General features: G+C 50.8%; 1 protein-coding gene across 6 annotated transcripts in view; it reads right to left on the bottom strand.

The window, feature by feature from the left end:
• Positions 1-998: 998 nt before the first annotated feature.
• Positions 999-20,876, bottom strand: part of LOC125960037 (nuclear factor of activated T-cells 5-like) — a 49,575-nt gene continuing 29,697 nt past the window's right edge. For all 6 annotated transcript variants that reach the window (XM_049693180.1, XM_049693182.1, XM_049693179.1 and 3 more), the window contains exon 4: positions 999-2,235. In XM_049693180.1, the coding sequence (XP_049549137.1) occupies positions 1,744-2,235 (492 nt within the window). In that variant the 3' untranslated portion in view covers positions 999-1,743. The remainder of the gene's footprint in view (positions 2,236-20,876) is intronic.

The raw sequence follows: 20,876 nt of genomic DNA, 5'->3' as shown, positions 1-20,876 counted from the left end.
TCAAAAATTACCATTTCTCTCTCGTTGGTGTTTGTTTGTTGTAGGAATGTTAAGAATTGAATGGCGACCGATCCAGTGATGCTAATGGCGACCCTGCAAACATTTCTAGCGTGTTTGCTGAAGCATAAAATACCAGATACTTACTTACTTACTTACTTATGCGGCGCTACAACCGACGAGCGGTCTTGGCCTGCCACAGAAGATTCCTCCACCGCTCGCGATCGAGCGCCGTCGTCCTCCAAGTCGGTAGTCCTGCTATTCTGGCGTCAATGTCGATACCGTCGCTCCATCTCGATTTGGGCCTACCACGCCCTCTCTGTTCATCCGGAAGGCCTAAGAAGACATTACGGGCTGGGTCGTCGTCCACCGAAACCGGGCGATTCTCATGCGCTGCGCGACATTGAGATCGTCATACAACGCGTATAACTCCGCGTTGTATCGGCTGCTCCATCGTCCCTCCTCACACACGGGGCCAAATATCCTTCTGAGAACTCTCCTCTCGAACGCGGATAAGAGAGCAACCAATTGCCTGAGAATTGCCTGAGAATTGCCTTAACTGAATATGGTACATCATATTTATTTCTTCAGCTGCAAATAGAAAAACGGTAAAAATTTAAACCACACAAATTATTCCGCGCAAGAAAATTTTAGTCGCGCAAGAATTTGTTTGCTGGACTACACGAAACAAGCAAACCTGCACGACGCGCCGCGTATAAACGGTTTCAGGAGTCGCAAGTCGCAAAAAACGAAAACCGCATCTGCCGACTCCTTAAACCGTAATGATAAACGACGAAGAAATGGCCCAGTGTGCTTGGCCGATAGATGGCGCTCACTATTATAGTAAGTTTTGAACTCGGTGCGAGCTTCTTATAGCACTATAAATTTCGTTTTATAGAAAAAGCTAGAAGCTTTCCTCGCTTCTCCGGCGTTGAAATCGTTTGTTTGTTCAGTTCTTTCGCAGCCACCAGCTCCGGAAAAACGAGGAAAACCACGCGGAATAGTTTTAAATCTCTTTACTTTATTCCATCATTATAGTTTAACGCTAGTTTGGGAACATTATTTAGTCGCAAATTAGTTATGTACAGAAGAGTACAGCAATGCGGTTGTGTCGTAGTCGCTGTAACTCCTGCCTTTCATTTGCCCCTTTCCTATGTCTCTCTTTCTCTCTTAACACACCGAAATGCCACTGGCGCCAAGCGACAGACTTTTGCGAGCCATATCTTTCATCTCCTTTTCCCCTTTCTCCCACGAGACGCAGTTCTAGTTACCTCCTCTTTCTACTAACTGACACACAGTCACTACCGTTCCATATCGATAACGTCTTTCATAAACATTCCTGTGAGCGACAGGGGACAAACAACAGACACTCATCCGCGTCGGTGGCTCATCTCCACCCACGCACGTACGCACGTCTTCATTTGCTTATGGTTTATGTTTTAATGTGAGTTTTGGTATGCTTCGTACGCCTAAACGCTAACGCCACGTTTGTCGCCTCTGTCTTACTAACGCTTCCGGTACAGACAAACACACTAGTCAACGTGAAAGTTATGCTTTACTCTGATTAGATTCGCAATTCTGTGTCTGCCTTCGCTACCGATCTTCCGCTTGAAATCTCATTCCGATGCTACATCGGAATACCTCGCACTACGGCCATGCACTAGAGCTTCCAGAGAGTACTATTGGCAACAATCACTGTCACATGACGCACATCTTCGCCCTCTTCTACCTCCTCTTCGCTCATCATTAGACAGGCCTCGAGATAGGCGCTTTCCTGTTCGGCGGAGGCGGTGGTGGCGCTCGCATACGCGACGAGGCAGAAGACGAAAGGCTAGTCGTGTTGGAGGATCCTCCGGAGTCGTTCTGCGCGGCCAACGTCCCATTTCCAGCACTGCCACTACCGATACTACTACCGAGACTGCTGTTCGTGGATGACTGTAGCGGTGGCGGCGCATGATGGACTGAGGACAGTAGACGAAGCTGTTGCTGTTGATGCAGTTGTTGTTGCTGTTGCTGCTGGTGATGATGCTGTTGTTGGTTACTAGTGGTGGTTGCTGACGATTCGTCCTCATCCACGTCGTCATCGGACGAGACCGAGTTGGCGTCCGAGTTGGAGGGTGTCGGCGAGGGCGGCGAAAGCGTTTCCTGCTCCTGCAGTATCGTGCGGAACTCCTGGATGGATTCATTGAGGGCCCAAAGTTGCGACAGCAGCGACAGATCCAACTGACGGAGACCATACTGTAAATGGAAAAGAGACAAAGAGCGATGCGTTAGAATCGAATTATTGCAACCGTCACACATAATGCATGTTATTAACATTCTTCGAGGGCGTTCAATGATCGTCCATCGATCACCACCGCGACTGATGCGATACTCGCTCTCTCATTCTCTCTCTATGTTCAACCCCATTTCAAAACTAATGAACCCATCCGATCATTAGCACTTGAACGCACTATTTATCGATCGCCATTTGAGGACGTCCTCGAGTGCCGGACCGGCAGACAAACCACCACCAGCAAGCGGGGGGTGGTAAATTGCAGTTTATTAGATCGAGCTAATGTATCACCGGACGTCACCGTCAGCAAAGCTGCCACTTTTACCTACATCCACCACGAGGAGGTCACCGTGAGTTTGGTGAGATGTAAGTGAGCTTTCCACAGTGAAGCTGACGGCACGACATTGGAAAACTTCCGAAAATTGCGGGGTAACGCCAGTCACAGAAGCGCCAGCGAAGCAAACCAACCATTACCGTTGACCCGGGGGCGGAGGAGATCGGATTGTCGGACAATCGCAGCGAAGAGTGCAACAGCAGAGCAGCGCAACGCAGCGCACGTTGCACCTGTGGCCTGCGACACCTGCTGCCGGCGGCCACGGTAGCTCGGTAGCACATTTATACATCTTGACAGCTACCGGCAGGCCTCTGCCAAGCAACAACAACACCACGTTTCAATCGTGATATCGCGGCGATTGAAACACTCTCCGCCCTTTCGCATTCGCGATCTCGTACCACTGATAGACCCTCGTGGACCCTCGCACCAAGCGAATACCGCAGCGCATTTCGCTTCCTCGACGTCCGCGCATAGAGCCACGCAGCAGATTGAACCGCGTCGATCGCGCCGGCGCTGGTGTCCCCGCTGGCTTCGGCCACGCAAACGGTTGAATTTGACACGAGATTGCAATATTTTTCGCTCCATATTATAATTATAGAACACGGTGCCACGGGCGCAGGCTGATGGAGGCGGAGAAGCGGCTACAGCGTTGCTGCTGCTGCTGCTGCGTGGCCTTCCGGGCTTGGACTCACTTTGCGGAACACCGTGGCCGTCCGGACGGTGGCTGTTCGTTCGAGAAGTGAACAAAGAAATGAAGTAGAAGTAGTTAGTTGCAACCGAGCGACAGGGCGTCAAGGGAGAGTAGTGGATGGGGTAACATTGCCCCTCAAGTTCGTTCGTTGCTGATGGAAAGGGGCTCTAGCGTTCGCTACATTTTATTTATTCGTAGGAAGAAGGATAAGATTAGTTGCAGAAGGTCTATTAGCAGCTTCCCTCCTGCGTCCGGCTTTGGTAGAGGAGAAGCTACATAAATCATTGCGTGTTTGCTTTCCTAAGTTCCAGGTGATTGTACACGTCAGACTGGAACAGCAGGAAAGTGAATTTTTAGGTCGTAATTTAGATAAATCCATGAGGTGTGCTACTATGTAATGTCCCGGTAGCTTTGCCATTCTTTGAAAACAAAAATGATTATTTGATGTAAAACTTATCGCTATGGATGTATGTGGGCTTTTGACAATCTTTTTGTCCGAACTTGATCTATTTTGCAAGCATTTTTCAAGGCCGGTTTTTAATAATGCAAAAAGGAGATCACATATACGTAAACACATTTGTTTACCACATCTCTCACAGCTTGGTTAAGGACGTATTGGATGTATTAAAAAGTTAGCGTTAGGCTCATCTAGCATCCATAATTCGTCAAATGACCGTTGCTAAGCTGCGCACCAAATATAAAGTTCTCTTTTTGTTCTTGCAGTCTGAAATCATCAAGAAATGAAATAAAAATAGTAACAAATTTAGCATTTCCAAAGTTATGTCACTGACTAGAATCTAACTAACTTAATCTAACAGAAGAGCAATTTATTTCCTATTTGCAATTACATAAAATGTGCACTGTAACAGGTTACTGATTGAGCGATTATCGTCCTGATTGTACTAGCAGCAAAGCTAAACGGAAATCAAATGAATTACATTCGCACAATGCAATAGGAAACCACCAGTGGAGGAAGAGAGAGGCCTCTAAAAACAAGTGAAAGGATCTTGATGCACCAAAAAGAACGAAAGCGAGTGCGACGTCCATCCTTTGCTATCCTACCTTTCATAACCCTCTCTTTCTGCACAATGATCACCATTAACACGCTCGCTGGTGACTGGTTTGAAGCGAGGTAGATTAGAGAGCACCCACAGAGAGTTGGTTGCAAATTGTCACCGGAAATCCGATCCCTTATCTAGCCGTAGCCTCGCTGCACCGATGCACTACTGAATGCAGTAAGCGAGCGTTGGACCGTAGATAGCATCGCGTGGCACGATCGGAACGATCTTTTACGCAAGCACCAGCAGGGGCGTAAACCAGGGGGCGGAGGGGGGAAGGGAAGCGATCGATTAGGTGGTTGCCCAAGTTTGACGAAGCGCCACCAGCGCGTCAGCGATCCGTAACGAATGCTCGAGCGGTGCAACGGCGGAACGGAAATGATGGTCGCGCGTCGCGGTAAGTAATCGTAATCGTTCGCGACATTCTTTCATCAATCAAAGGCTCCGCTAACATGGTGAACGCGTGCCGGTGCGTGTGTCTTTACGCGTGGTGCGTCTCATTACCATCACCGTGGGGTGTTTCTTGACGTCCAATGAAAAGGAAGTTAAACCGCAAATGCAATCTCGTTCCTTTCCTTTCAGACAATCAGTACGATTCCGTTATGCAGCGTGACGTTCCATCGATTTTATCGTCTTTATCAGGAGGTCTAACGGGCAACTAGAATCAATCGACTCCCTTGCAATCGATGCTCTGGAGTGGCGGCTGCTGGAGTGTAAATGCCTCGGTTCGTTCAGTTCATTAGAACATTCCTCTAGGAGGGACCCTCCTTGGCATGTTTAATATTCTCCATGTGTGCCTAGACGCCCGGCACAAAATAATGCTCGCTGCTGACCAACGGGCGAGCAGCAATGAACCGTTTTGCGATCGGCAACATTCTTACCACTCATGGAACCGTTTATATCCCGGCGCGCTCGCCTTACCATCTTATCGTAATCATGCAATCAATGCTAACGGTTTTTCAAGGCCGCAACACACGGTAGCTCTTGCACCGATAAGGGAGCAACGGTGGAGGGAGACCACTTTCCATGTTTCTTGCGCGCCGCCCGATCAGCGGCACTAATCGATCGATCCAAGGATGGTCGAGGTGCGCGCAGTGACGACACCAGACGTCCAGCAGCCGTTTATTGAAAGGGAACTGCTAGGAGACGCGAGCGCGCGCGCGCGCGCGCTAAGAGTTCAACGACCGCCTCTCCTTTAACTACCCTTACCCTACGGGGGGCTGCATCTTCGACAGCAAACGACAACATAGTTGGCTCAAGGGCAAACCTCTTTTACGCTCCTAACGGGATCGTGCCCACCACGCCTTCGCGCCAGAACACCCGACCCGACGCCATTAAAACGGAATCATCGTTGGGAGGATCCGCGGCTGGAGAGTAGAATGGCCGGCAATGAGTAGGCTAAGAAGGGCGCGGATGGCGCGAGCATAAGCAAACAGGATCGATGCTTACACGTCGGCGTGGTTTGCTGTCGATTAAACGGCGGCGGCGGTGGCGGTGCGCGCACACACACACACAGCATAATATGAGGTACAAGAGGCCGGCTCCCGGCCCGTTTATGTTGCGTAATTTGCATGGTCAAACGCTCGCTTGCCGCAGCGAGAACCGGCAATAGGTAGAATACTAATTTCATCTCCTTTCACCCTAGGAATAGCTTCCATTGCAGGCCGGTTCTTTAGTTTGCTTCATGAGATTGCTGAGCAGAGGAAGGAGCTACGATCGATATTTACCGCACGATGGTCCAACCGAATCGAAGCCGTTAGCAAAGCATGGTAAGGGGGCAAGTAACTCCGGTCGGTCAGTGAATCATTAGTTGGTGGTGCTGCTGCCCTCCCCCCCCCCCCATTCGGCTTCACGGCTTCATTACCAACTCTCGATTAGATGCCGATTTGGCAATCATTACACACCACCCCCACCACCATTGGTGCTCCACATCATGCTCTTCCTTTTCTTCTTCGCGTGCTTCATCGCCGTCTAAAGTCTTTCCTCGATTCATAAAAACGGTTCCTCTCCGACACGGGCAGGTATTAGTGGCCGAGTTGAGTTTTACTTTTCGGTCTTCTGGTCTGCCTGCTCTATTAAGCTCCAAAGCGCACCCCCTCTTTTCTCGCTGTGCTTTTCTCCTTCACGCACCGATTTCGATTTCGCGATCTATTGATTTATGCCGTAATGGAGAGCAGTGATCGCTCGCTCAACTGTGCGCTTTCGAGCGATCATTGTTTGTGTGTCCGTCCTGCGGTGGTATGGTGGCGCGGAGTACGGAGTCAAGCGCTTGCCTCAGGTTGCTATATGGGGATGCTCCGCGTATCTACAAGTGAACTATGATGTTTGCTTTTTTATGCTGGTAAATATTATGATGGCTTACTTACACACACATGCATACACACCGGTGCTGCAATCTCCATCGTGGCATGCAACGCTCGGCACTGCCTGCCTCTCCTCTGCGATGTGTTTCACCTTCATCAGCCGCCATATTTATACACCGCGCTGCCCTCTTTTTTCTCGTCATAATTTGATGATGGGTACATCTTACCGCACAACGCCTGGCCAGCGCGCTCGTTCGTTCGCTCGCTCAAGGTCAATGCCGCGAAAAGTGATTCATTAACATCGAATGCACACAAACTCAGACCGGCACAGTGGTCCGGCGCAGGAAGAACCGAAAAGGAGAAAGATCACTCTCGCACGGTACCAATCGGCGGCGACCTCTGGCGCTACAACACTTCCGCTACGGCCCCTTGGCCATTCACTAGCAGGACCGAGGCGAGATGGAGAATGCTTTCGACCAACAGCAACAGCATCGTCTCCTCACGTCTACGGTTGCCAGGGTTTTCTCATCGTTTACTGCGATTGTTTTGGCCAAGGAAGTGAAAGAACACTCGACGTTCCTGTACATTTTTCACCGGGGTCAACTACTAGGTAGCCGGTGTGTCCAAGCCGGGGTAAAAGTCCTTCATTCGGAACCACGACTCCGACAGCCGTGGCCATCATTAGCGGGTTAATTGATGCCGCTTAATCTTCTGCACTTTCAGGTTCATAACCAGCATTGCTCTCGGACCTTGTACCGTGGACGCTGGTCCACGGAGCGTTCCAAAATGGGCACAGAAGAACCGTCGCCCCTCCCCCCTCTCTGGTACGAGGTGAAGCACGCCACACCGATAGAATATTTATAAGCTCGGGCTACACAAGAACTCGCCTTTTCTTTTCGCCAAATCTTCTGGCCAATTTCGTGTGAAATGATTGGCACCAACTACGCCAACAAACGTTCGCACACAAAACGTCAACGTGATCGCCTTCTCCTCCTCTTCTGGTGGGGAGCTTTCCGGACCGCTGAAAGTCAAGGAGAGTCCGAACAAACTGGACGATAAATGAAGAATTCTTTCACGAAAGCGCGCGCGTGGGAAGCTCAAACCCACGCAAAACGCATTAGAGCGGTAGCGCGAACGAGAAGGACGTGACCCCAGTCAGTGTCTTCAGTTGCCTTGCCGTTCGCAGGCGTTGATCGCTGAGATGCGCGGAGAAGGTTACTCGCTCTTCTGCGCGCCACGGTGAACTATTAGCTCGTTGACTGAATGACGGCGATTTGGGCAGCAATTACGGTGGCCTCCCAGCTTTTTTTTTGTGTGTCTTGCGTTCGATAAATTATTATTCACTCACGCAAAACGTTGTCGACCGGATGATTTGTGAAATCTGAAGCGCGCACCGAGGGAAGAACCGCGGCTAATGTATGCGCACACGGTCATTCCGCTTTTACGCTCGATCTTTAGACGAAGGTCGCGCAGGTACAGGGTATGCGCCGTCAAGCGTCGCCACTGAAGGAGCAAAGGAGCGCATCTTCTGATTGATGAAGAACCAGCAAATCCTACCGAAGTAGCCCGAGAAGGGCGAGTGAGAAGGTCTGTTTCAAAAATGCTGACATTTAATGCCGCCAAACCCTGTCCCTGAAGGCAATGACTTCTCGCGCGCGCGTATATGTGACTCATCGTGAGCCAACTTTCCAACGCATTTGCCACTTTAAAGCGACCTAAATATATCGCCAACGATCAACATTTGCGATAGGGAAGCAGAAGCCTTGATATTCCCCCGGGTTCGCGTATCGCCATCGCCATCGCCATCGTCGCCGCGCTCCCAAAATCTGATTTCGAGTTTCGCGCGCGCCAAAAAGGCAAAACCTGGTGCTGATGGTGATGACGCGCGGTTTCGGAACCCAGCGGCTAAAGTGTAGTTCAACACGTTCCACTTGTTCCAACATGTCACACCAAATTTGCCAAATCTCAGCGATCGTACTGGGGTTTAAATTTATCCACCCAAAAAGCCAAACCTTATGCGCACCGGTGTGTGTGTGTGTGTGTGCCGTGGAGTTGCTTGTTGCAAGGAACCAACTACGGCGACCGGGCTTCCTTCTGCCCGGTCGGGAAACTATTTTTGGCACAGGAAAGCGAGGACACTAACCAAACAGGCCGAGCAGCGATCGATGCGACCAAATCACCGATCGACAGACTATCGCGACTAATTAGGAGTGAACCCGTCCCCCCCCCCCTGCCGACGACACATACTATAACCATGTCAAATGGAACAACGCCGTATGAAGTGAAGAAGGAGCCATTTCTCCGAGGTAATCTATAATTTATGGTATTGCGGCTAATCTGCTCGCGACCTTCTTTTTCTTCGCGGCACGCCGGCGCCCGACCGCCCGCACGCCCGCCCGCCAGCGTTCGTCTTCAATCGATTGTCGACGATCGCGGAGGGGACGGGGGCGGTCTATCTCTAACTAAGACGTCTTTGGCCAGATTTTGTTGTTGCTGTGTGTTCCTTTCGGTGTTTGTACAGTTTTCGTAACACTTTTGCCAAATACGACAGTGGCGACGGTGGCGCGGATGGCAAGGTAAACCCCCCTCGCGAAAGGCTAGCCACCACAACCAAATCTAGCAAAGCGAAAATACAAATTGTTGTTCGTGGCGTGAAACAACACAACTGACGACGCCACACACAGCAGCCGGTGGTCGGTTGGCAAAAAATATTCAAATAAACAAACTATGAACCGTTTCGGAGAGTTGCAAAAACGGTTCGCGCGCGCGTCTGTGTGTGTGTGTGTCCAGACAACATCTGGAAACCCACCATCAGGCTCCTAATTTGCGGCTATTCACATAATCAACCATCCTTCATAGTAAACACGATTAGCATCTCTTGCATTCGGATTCGGACGCAATGCTGCAGCGCAGGAGCCGATGAAGGCGAGGACCACCGGTCGTCGAGAAGTCTTTTGGACTTATACGCCATTGTTTCGATGGAGAATAGGAGGAAAAAAACGAAAACAATCCCCGTGGTAAATCGATCGATCACACTAGAACCCCCAACTCAACCCAAGCTAAACTCCATTATACTCCCGGTGACAAATGTGTTCTCCACCTCGGGATTCTGCCGCGTTGTTTATCGATCGTGACAAGATGAACGATCGCCATCGATTAATGGAACCTCCTCCCTATCCCAAAAACATCCAACAACCAGAAACAATAAAACCTTCAACCGAGATACCATTCCCGGGACCATAAATGTCTCTTTCAACGCGTGCGCCCGTGTGTCCGTGTGCGCGCGTCATCGCTTCACACAACTCATAAAACCATTGCCCACCCCAGAGGCCCTCCAGGCCTGAAGTGCGTGTATGCAACGGGAGTGCAATCGCCGCTACTCGAACACTAAAAATAGACCCAGACTCAGATGCATCAGCAGCATGGCGTGCTACGTTCGGTGAAGGTTAAGCAAACCGATATCACACCAAGAGGCGTGACCTAGCGACGAACGATCGTCCGCTAGCCAGGCGTGGAGTCAAAGTAATGGAAAGGAATTTTAGAATGTTGTAGCCACCGCTTGGCTGGCTGCCTGACTGGCGATAGCAATTAGATGTGGCGTCGACGACGACGAGGACCACGACCACGACGATGCTTTTGCCGGTAATTGCACTCCGTACAGACATTCCACCCTGCGAGGAAGGTAGGTTCAAGATGACGGTGATACACAGGCGCGGCGCAGCGACCTGAGAGCTAGGGCGATCGTTCGCTTTCGCTAACGTCGCCACTAGTGCAGCTCACGTCAGTCGATGAAAGTCCGTCGTCCGGACAGGGAAATGGAAAGCCGATAGTGCCTTGGGTACGTTTAAAGACCGTTTCATTCCCTGACACTGACATCTCAAGGACCTTCTAGCTACCTGCTAGAGACGGCAGTCAATCCAGATTGGCAAAAACTTGACACGTTTGATGAAATTTCCAACTTCTATTGTTACATCGTTTCGTTCGATAGAATCAGGTGTGAGTAATCCAACGATCGTACGATCGTTCGCTTACAGAAAGCCGGGGTTTTCCCACGTGAATCATCTGGTGCTACGCAAATCCTCGAACTGGAATTGCCCCTAGCGAAGGCCCTTTCGACGCCATGTCACCTTGAAACCCGACCGCAATGCCAATGCACATCACCTCCGCACGTACCAAGCGCATATCCGGTATTCAGCACTAGAAACCGATTCCATCCCATTCCCATCATCATCATCATTCAAAGCGCTCGCCCCTGCCTCATTGACACCGTTATTAATTTCTCCAAACACGTACTACTCCCTGTACACCACACCTTCGTGGTATTCAATTGTATGCTAGACGCTAGACGGTCACCACATCAAGTGCGTCGGGCACTGAACAACTGAACCACAAATTGGAAGATACACCATCGGTTGGTGATGGTCAAGAGTATTGCTGCTGTTCAGACACGGCCATCATTTCACTTGGTTCGGACTGTCCAGCAACGAGTTGAAGACGAATGAATGTCGAACATGATTAGCATACATTTGAATGGATAATGCTCTGTGTCATGCGCACATTGCCGCCAACCGCTGAGACGCACACCGCGCGAGGGAGGAAGTAGACCTCAATAGCGCGTTAATAGGCGTCTTCTTGCGGATCTACTGGACGGACGAAAAGGGCGAATGCGCGTGGTATCAACACGGTGCAAGCAGCAGATCGTGTCGTTGCGGTGTCCTCAGCGGTCAAACTAGCGGTGCCATACAGACACACACACACACACGCGCGCAACCATACTCTCTGTGTCAATTAGCCGCATCATGCAAAGGGGTAACCGTCGTCACCACCATCAATCACCGTATCGTGAGGTGGTGGGACGCACCTTTCTGAAACATGACCATAGCATTACACGGCTCATGTAGTGGAGCAAACTCCTGGAGCGGATTTTTTGGAGCATTCAACGGAAGCGCCAATGTGTGGTAAGGTTTTGAATGCTTTAAAATGCATACGCATGTTGCAACCGTAACCCAGCGGAGTAACATGACACTTCTCGTCAATCACATTCACCCCCTCGCTCCGGAGATCACGAGCAACATAATCCTCCAGCGAGCGAGCGAAGTCAGGAAGCCAAATATACGATCAGAAGCGACTGCAACTGCATCCGGAACAGAACACTATGGAACTCTGAGCATGCGGATCGGATGGCAGGCAGCATGATGATGCTCGCTTCGTTCTCTCTTCGCTTCGTAATAATCTCATCTCCCTTTGGATGATTTAATTAAAAGAAAGAGAAACCTAATTTTAGTCGCGCTGCTGCCACACGCCGTGCCACTCTTCCTTACCGAAGAATGCCACTCTGCCGGTCCTTCCCTTCCTTCGCAGCCATTTGTTTGCGTTAATTGAAATGATGCGATAGGGTGCCCGGTGCCCGGTCCCCGGTTGAGCCCCCGCGGGATGCCATTCTGGGAATGCCGTTGGTAGACGATGCGGGCTACGGGCCGAAACTGCCGCTGGAATAGAATGGAATAATTGCCCGAAGCCTCTAAGGGTGGGGACAGACCACACATATCATGCGTGTAGCCACAATACAACGCACACCGCATGATTGCTGTGGGATTAAAGACAATGTCTAGACTGGAGCCAATGAGGAGAAGTGTGGTTGTGTTGTGTCCGGGTTCTTCATTCTTCACCGCGAGGAAACGATCGTTCTGAGCGCGCTATTGGATCGTATGGTATCGCAGCTGCTGCCGTCTCGAGTGAGATCGACAATAAAATGCCTCCCACCCCAAATGGGGATGAGGATCGCTTCGTGGTCCTCCCTCCTGATAGCAGCAGATATACCATAAAATGCGAAGGACCCCCCGCTAGCGGTCATGGAATGGTGTTTAATAGGATACGATTAGCCGTGCTGCGAGATGCGATGCTGCGGTTTTATGCTCTATCGTCTTTCACCGGATCATCATCATCATCATCATCATCCTCAGCTGAGAGCAGACAGCGTCAATGCGTCTGTCGGCGAAACCAGATGTCGACGTTCGTGTCGCTCGTTTGTCATCTCGACAAAACTATCATCCAATAGAATCTCTATCATCAGGTTCTCGGTGCCGGTGAGGTGAATGCCACCCATCAGGCCACGGTAATGGAGATTTGATTGGATGCCACATCCAATCTGGAAGTTGGAAATCTTCTCACTAATCAGTATGTTTAGCGGAGCATTCAGTGCCGCTGTTCTGTGAAGCGTGAAGGAGAAGCGCATCCGTGACGCAGCTATGTTGTGATTACATACTTAGAACGCATAGCAGAAGTTGGATTCTTCTTATATTGCCTCATTCTTGGAAGAGGATGGATCATCATCTAGGAGGCAACGAGATTCTTGGTAATTACTACTCTGTAATCTTGGTCACACACATAGTAGACATGGATTGTAATGGGTGAGTCCTGTCGTCGAGTGTAGTTCTCATTTCGCAAAATCTCTTCTCAATCTGTCTTCTCACACGAAGTGGTGCGCTCGCATTAGTGTGCTTTAAAGATATTGATAATTACCTCTTTCTCAACCCCATTTTGCAATTGGTGCCAAGATATTCGACACGCTGTTGATCATATCCGGTAAGTTAGAAATGTTAATGGCCAACATAAATCACATCTTAAACACCCATACCCTGCCACTACATTCGATTGATGCGAAAACGAGAAGATAAAACAAATTATTGGTTCACATCCCAACCCCAAAAACAAAGGCCATAAATGCTCCGTCATAAAACCATCCAATGAAATTAATAACAATCGATCCATCGACCACACGCATATCACAAGCCACAGTCATTTTGAGCCACTTTTCCAGCTTGTTAAATTTGAGTCATTGAGCCACAAACGATCCACCAACCGGCTCGCCGCCACCATCGTCCGTAAACTGCAAACAGCTCGCTTACAAGACGCTCACCGTACCGACCGACCAGCCGGCAGAGAAACAATCGTCAGCGTCGTCAAGCAAGCGCCCGCGAGAAGCAGCCAACAATGGCGTAAGCCAGCCGCGTGAACGCAAGAAGGAGGCACGCACCGAAATGGCTTCATCAAAGCAAAACAAAGGCACACGGCCAGCCGGAGCAGGGGGGGACCACGGCTTGCACTAGCAGCAATTTCTAATAATTATGCAACTTTATGCTCGAGGTCGATATGTTACTGTGGGTGTGTTTGTGCGCAACAGTGTAACTGGCGCCTGGCCTGTTGTTTTGGTGCTTCTTCTTCTCTGCCTCCTCCTCGACGACGTCGTCGACGGACGCAATGTGCAGAAGGCGCACACCAACCAACGCAAAAAACCAACGGAGCCCGAAATAGTAAGCCACAACCTTCACGGTGACGATGCCAACGGCTGGCTTGGATTCCTTTTTCTTCGTGCTCCTCTGTGTGCTGGCGGAACGAGCGGAGGGTGCTGCGATGTCTTCACGAACGGTTTGCCCTGTCAATGTGAGCAAGTTGGGCAGCGAATTAAGAGCGGTGGCCGTGGTGGAACAATATGCGGAATTTTAAATGGCCGTCGATCGAGTACCCCCTCGAGGAGATCATAACATCGTTTTCCTCGAGAAAACTTTCTTCGCGCACACACACAAACGCGCAATAGTAAACTGTGAACTTGGATTTCCTCCGTCCTCAGTAAGCTGATAAGAGGACAACGTACAAACATGGGACTCTCAAGCAGTGAGTATTAGGATAAGTGTAGCTGATATCGAGCTGTGTCTGTGTTTCCCAAGAGGTCGCCTGTCAACGCACCCCGGAAAACCTGAAAGCCACGGAGCACGAAGACAAACAAAACAGAGGAAAAAAAAGGCCAAAGGTAAAACCATTCTTCCCGCTCGAAACCATCCGGCATAAGTAAACGTGCTCGAACGGACACATTGAACCGCACTCGCCATGAAGCTAGACGCACGCACGTCCAGCCGATTTGAATGTTTAATTAACGTAACGGTATCTTGCACCGACGGATCCGCTGTCCACTCAGTTGTTTTTTCCCACCGATTTCTTCTACGCCACCGAAAATCAGAAATCGACCAAGAAAAAAAAACGCACGCAACGCGACCAGCATCGTATTTACATAACGCAAAGCAAATTGAAATTGAACTGCCCTTCGCAAAGATAGAAGAAGGTCGTCGTGGATCGAGTCGACAGAAAGCGACGCACAGGCCCTTGGGTCACCCTTTTCTATCAGACCGATCTCCGTCCGGACAAATTCCCTCCCAATTCCCTACCAACGATTGATCCCGTCTGTCTCACAAGACGACAGACACTCGCTCTAGACGTGAGACCAAACAAAGAGAGAGAGAGAAGGTGCCCTGTAAGCCCGCGCACTGGTCTAGCCGCAATCGGGAACCGTGAACCATGCCGGATTGACCTCCTCGACGACGCACCGCCGTTTGACCGACTTCTTGGCTGCGCATTCGACGCGAGGGCCGTCATCGGATCCCGCGAGCACACAATCCCCTCGGCGATTATAAATGTTCAATCATTAGACTATTGCAATTATCCCATAAGCGGCCACCATCGGCCAGTTCGTTCGCAACGACCCAGGGCCACCGCCGTGGCCGTTTGAGTGAATATAATTTGTCTGGTCCCTTTTCACAATCAACGTGCTCTTCCTGCTGCTGCTGCTGTTGGCTTCGACCGATCATAACCAGCAGACTCGTCGGTCCTCAGACCACCACCACCTCGTGTCTATAGCGCCTCGATGGGCCTTAGAGGTTAGGTCAGCAGATCGTTTACGACCTCCTTCGCTACGCTCCACCCCGTGTCTACCGTTCCCTCCGTCTCACAAGGAGTCTCTTCACTTCAGCGTTTGGAATCTGGCTAAACGCATTCGCTGAGGTATAATCGTCCGTTGGAGTTGGCGCCAGCTGGTCGCGCGCGCGAACCTCCGCCGATGGCCGATTCATCCAACTATTGGCGCACAATTGAATGTCGAATGTAAGCACGAACGCGAGAAGAAGAGAGAGACACACACACACACACAGACATAAAATCAATCTTCAAAGATCGTTCAACGATTGAGCCAATCTTCACCTTTTTCTCCAATCTCCTAATCGCTCGTTCGCACTGAAGAGCTCGCGCACGATAACACCGCTGCAAAGGTGTGCGGCGGGACGTGGCGAGTGGGCAAAAATGGGAAGCATTACTGAAATGGTAATTGATAGCGAGACATGGGCGATCGTGGCGTGGCTTGGCGCGATTGGGTAACCGAGCTAAACTGCTACCCACCCAAAACCGACGCGTCGCGCCGCGTCGACTGCGATTTGAACCATTTTTCGCGTATTTTGAACCAGGCCCCCGGTGCGTTGGCCACGCGTCTCCTACATTCGCCGGAGTTTTGCTTGCGAGCGAGCGAGCGTCCGGGATGGTGTGCTTCGAGTGATACACATCGGGACAGGAGGAAGGTTTGGGGGCAAGCTTTAGCAAAGGCTAGAGCACCCTGGCACAGTGTGCTCGTCGGTTGAATGTGTTATGTCATTCGCGAGCCGAAGCCCTCAGACCGAGGACACCCTAAGCCCTGGAGTTTGCTTATAGGTTCGTGTACACACAAGTGGATTACATTACAATTAAGGCCCCCGACTCGAGCGCAGCAGAGTGGAACATTTCCGGAGATCACAACCAGCGCTTGGGCCCACTAGGAGGGTCTCTTTGGTAGAGGAGGGGGTGTCGTTTCTTATCACCACCACCACGTCATGCGTTTGTAGCTGGGTCAGCCTCAAAACTTCTCTACCATAACGTGTAGCATAACATCGACAGCTCGACGTCGTCTTCATAGTTTTAACGACCGAACGAGGTTTACGACGCGATGAGCTGTCTCTGGCCGCTCTGACGCTTTCTACACACTCTGCTGTTTTCGCTTCTTTAAGCTGCCAATATACATTACTAACTCCTTAAGTGATGATCCCGAGACACGGACTCACGAGATGCTTCTTCACACTCTACAAACTATCAAACCCAATCAGCCGATTGATCTCCTCCTGTTCTTCGTTTTCCAGGTTCTTAGCTTAAGTGACTAGAAAGGCCCGGGCCCGGCATCTCCTAAGATGATATTAACAGCCCATATCAATGTGGACGCCTCAGATCAATCGGATCGGACGCTGACGCTCTTTCTTCTCTCGTGCCGTGCCGCTAGTTCAATTTCGATTTTGACACACTTTTGCATTCATCTCGACACATCTTCGGTGATGCCGGCTCGGGATCTGGTTTCCCATTGATGCGGTTTCGTCTTCCGCACACGGTTAACTCGTATCGCGTATCACCGTATATGTAGCGATTCCCCCACGCATCGGGTGGCCACATATCTCTTTGGGGCTCGTTCAATGCGTCGTCGGCTTTGATGTCTGCATCTGTGGAGCGCGCCCAACCCGAGGGTAGGTCTTCATCTCGGACATGAAGTCCGCAACGCAAAGTCGCAAACCTTCGTGCTGCTCGAGTCTCGAGACTCGCCTTCCCGTGGCCTTAAAGGCACCGCGCACATACGTACGCCGCCGCTACCGCTGTCTGTTGCTGACAAACACAGTCCATGTAATTATGAAAAATAAATAAACCCACAGGAGACCGCTCCACCCCGTCGCGTACCCCCCACACGTCAACGAGGTAAGTGAAATGGAAATCTTATTCCGACGACCGCAGGCGGCATCATTTACACGCCGGGGGCACATAAGGGAGCGCACCGTTTCTTCGGCAGATTTGCAGCAGCACCACCACCATCATCATCTTGGCGTAGAGACACGTGTCTACCAGATGGATAGAGTGGGTCCAGCTGGACGATCGAATTAAAATGCCCAAAGGGGCTATGTGCAGCAGCAGCAGCAGCAGCAATGGCCAGGGAGATAAATCAGGCTTCACTTCTTGGCGTTTCATTTCCCGGAAAACACATCCTGCCACGCCACACTCGGTAGTGGTGTGGTTGGTATGGCTGCTGCCGGAACACAGGCTGCAACACCTTTCTCGAATCCCCGCCGCCACCACCGCCGCCACCGCCTCCGTAGCCACCGGACCACAAAAACAATTAGCGATGATTAATTGGATCTATTTGAACCACTACTGATGGTGACGCAGAGAGAGAGAGAGAGAGATGGGAGGGGCTGCATGTACTTCTATTTATAAACTCAACACACACCAGCACATGATCGTCTATCGCTTGTTTTTGGTGACCAACGACCAGCAGTGGCAGCATCATGCCTACATGCGTCGTCGTCGTCGTCGTCGTGGTCCCCACGCATAGGAAAAGTCCGGCAGCGACTGGGGCGGACTACTGAGGTTCAACGGAAGGGAGGATAGTGCGGGCGCTCTCTTTCTCTCCAACTACGATAGCGTCCACCGGGGCTTGGAATCGATAAATTACGAAGGTGGGTTTCTCGACTCTTCGATCCCCTTCTCGCTCCAGGAAGCGAGCATATGACATCTTATGCAAAGCTTCATACCGATAACCAGGCGTCCGGCTATATTTGGAACACGAGCGATAGAGCCTACTACGTCCCGTCGCTACCACTTACACCGCCATCTTGGATGCACTGCTCGATCTATCACTGTAAACTCACTGTAAATTTAATTACACACCGTAATATGACGGCTAGCAATCTTGGACTTTTGCTTCTGGCCGAGGATTTCATAAATTTCCTCACGTAGCAGCAGCCCGATCCCTCCCTCCGCCATTGATTTGGCAGCAGCGCCGACAGAGGGTTGGTGTCTCCGGTCCTCGTAGAGTGGAAAGTGAAAAACAAGAACCAAACCAACCGCCACGGTCCGGGCTACCGGAATTCGTTGACGGAAGCGTATCAGACTGTGGGGAACTGAGGGGTGCGTGGCGGAACTCTTTAATTGAAGTTGACACTTGTCCGCACATGTCCACGTATGGGGTCCACGGAGTGGCCACAGTCCACGAGCTACGGTGGAAAAAGTAAACCCAGACCCAGAGAGTCGTTTCTGGAAGCTGGACCATCACCATAAGCAGCAGCAATAGCAACAGCATCATGATCACCATCATCATCATCATCATCATCGAGATCGTGTTTTGCGTGGTTTTATGTCGACAATTTTTGCGTGAAAATCTAAGGCCGCGCGCGACCTGCGACGAGTGTTTTCCAAGTCTCGATCTACTTATGCAAATCGGCTCCGGTTTTCTCCGCAGACTCTCTTGCGCAGCCATCTCCCGCTTGGTCTTGGAAGAAAATGATGGCAGTGCGCACCCAGTCAAGATAGCCACCGCCGCCGCCTGTCGCGTCCAAGTCAATAAACTAATTAGCGTAACAGGCCGCGGGTTGCGGTGTTGCGGAACGTGTAATCAGGTGCTGTCTAGGTGTGCAAGCAGTTAGACTAGACTTCTCCTTGTGTCGCGTAGGTAAGCAAATGACTTGCTGGCTGTCGAGATGGTCGCGGTATGTGGGGATGATCCCCCACAGCTCCACAGCGCATCGTCTTAGTCTACAATTAGTAGCAAGTGAATCGACGGCACTTTCCACTACTGAGCTGTGCGCATTCGAGGAGGAGCATGAATAGTGGGGGATACTCCCTTCTCTTGCATCTTCACTTGCACTTGTGCATATCATAATCGTCGGAGCTGCAAAGCACGCACTCGACGAGTGATGCGCTGATGCGAACGAAAACGACAGAACCTTGATGATACCACTTAGGCCTCACTAGGCAAGAGCGGTTATCGTACCCATTCACAATGGGCTACTAATAAGAGAAACACTATCCGCCAAAGCTGATGGTATCGCGTGTTTAGCTGCTGCTGCTACAACTTGGGTTACCGTACGCCATGATATTGCGCAATGCGGTAAGGTGAAAGAGCGCGAACATGGACCAGCGCGGGAGTAGCCTCTGCCTCCCGGACTCATCATCGCGCATTTGCGCACCACCGAACGGAGTCGACAAGATCTTGCGAAATCGTACGTAAAACTCCCAAGCGAATGCCACCGAGCTCCAGATGCCCAATGAAGACGCTCCATGTCTCATTACTGTTGCAGAGCTAATGAAGCAATAAAAATCGCTGTAGTGTTCTTGGTTTCAACTTCCATTGTTCCCCTTTCGCACACACTCAAACACACCGCCAACAACTCATCACGAGCGAGGATTAATTTGACGAAACTCGTGGGTAGTTACAGTTAGAGGGGGCGCGGGTAAGCCGCCCGGCACGTGCATCACGACTATTCCGTCCGTCATCGATGTCAACCGATGAAGGCAAATCAAGTAGATGGCGGATGATGGTGGTCTCCTTCTTCGGGATGCACAGTTTTGCAACAAGTCGCTGACCCTGTTGCCCCCGACGCCGTACACGACACCATCCCTTCCCACCTTTATCCTGCTTGGCGATGCAGTTCAAACAAAAAGGTCAAACAAAAGAGATGACGAAGATGACGCCTTCGCCAACTTTCAGTCTCCGGGCAGTTGCAGACGAGTTATCGAACTCGCACTGGCTCGCTTGGAAGCCATAAAACCTGATCCGCGCCGCGTCGAACGTACGTTGAAAGTGCATTTCACTCCGCGATCCCGCGATCCTGCGTCATAAAATTGCGACTTAAACCGAATGTCCACACGCGGTCAACCTACGGTCATCCGATGGAAACAAATCGTAACGCGTCGTGAGGCATCGTGACGACGCCATTCACTGTGTGCGACTTATCGTAGCAGATTTATCGAACCGGACGGAAGTTCTGCCCTGCCGCCATGATGACATCATTCATCTACGGGCTCTGGACGTGCTTACGATGCCGTACACGCGAAGTAGGACAGGCAAATTACTAGACTGAATACGTTTATCTCTGAAACGTTGGAAACATCCAGCTAAAGGTCACAACCATACCAGGAGGTAATCGATAGCCGCTACTACGCGGTATTCTGAGGGAAGCTGTGGCCAAGTTACTACGCCAGAGCTACTAACAGGGAATGGGAAGTGATTGATATGATCGTTAATCTAACTCGCAGACGCGCTGCAATGCTCCAATGCATCAAAGTGCCGATCCATCATCCAGTTTCAATTTTACGCTCCATTTGCCAATCCACAGCAGGGCCAGCATCATGTGTGTGGCGAGTTTAGTCGATAGCCGACCATGAACGCTGTTCGTCTATCTGTTAATCCTAGTGACTTCTTCACCTCGCGTCTAACTTGACTCATCTCCGACAGACGACGAGATACCTTCTTCTGGAACTGCATATGTGAAACTCGATCGTAACTTCCGAAGGTATGGCCGGCCCATTTCTGGGTCAAACTCAATCC

The sequence above is a fragment of the Anopheles darlingi genome, chromosome 2 (assembly GCF_943734745.1).
Source record: "Anopheles darlingi chromosome 2, idAnoDarlMG_H_01, whole genome shotgun sequence".
Classification (NCBI taxonomy): Eukaryota; Metazoa; Arthropoda; class Insecta; order Diptera; family Culicidae; genus Anopheles; species Anopheles darlingi.
This window is presented reverse-complemented; position numbering and strand designations above follow the sequence as displayed.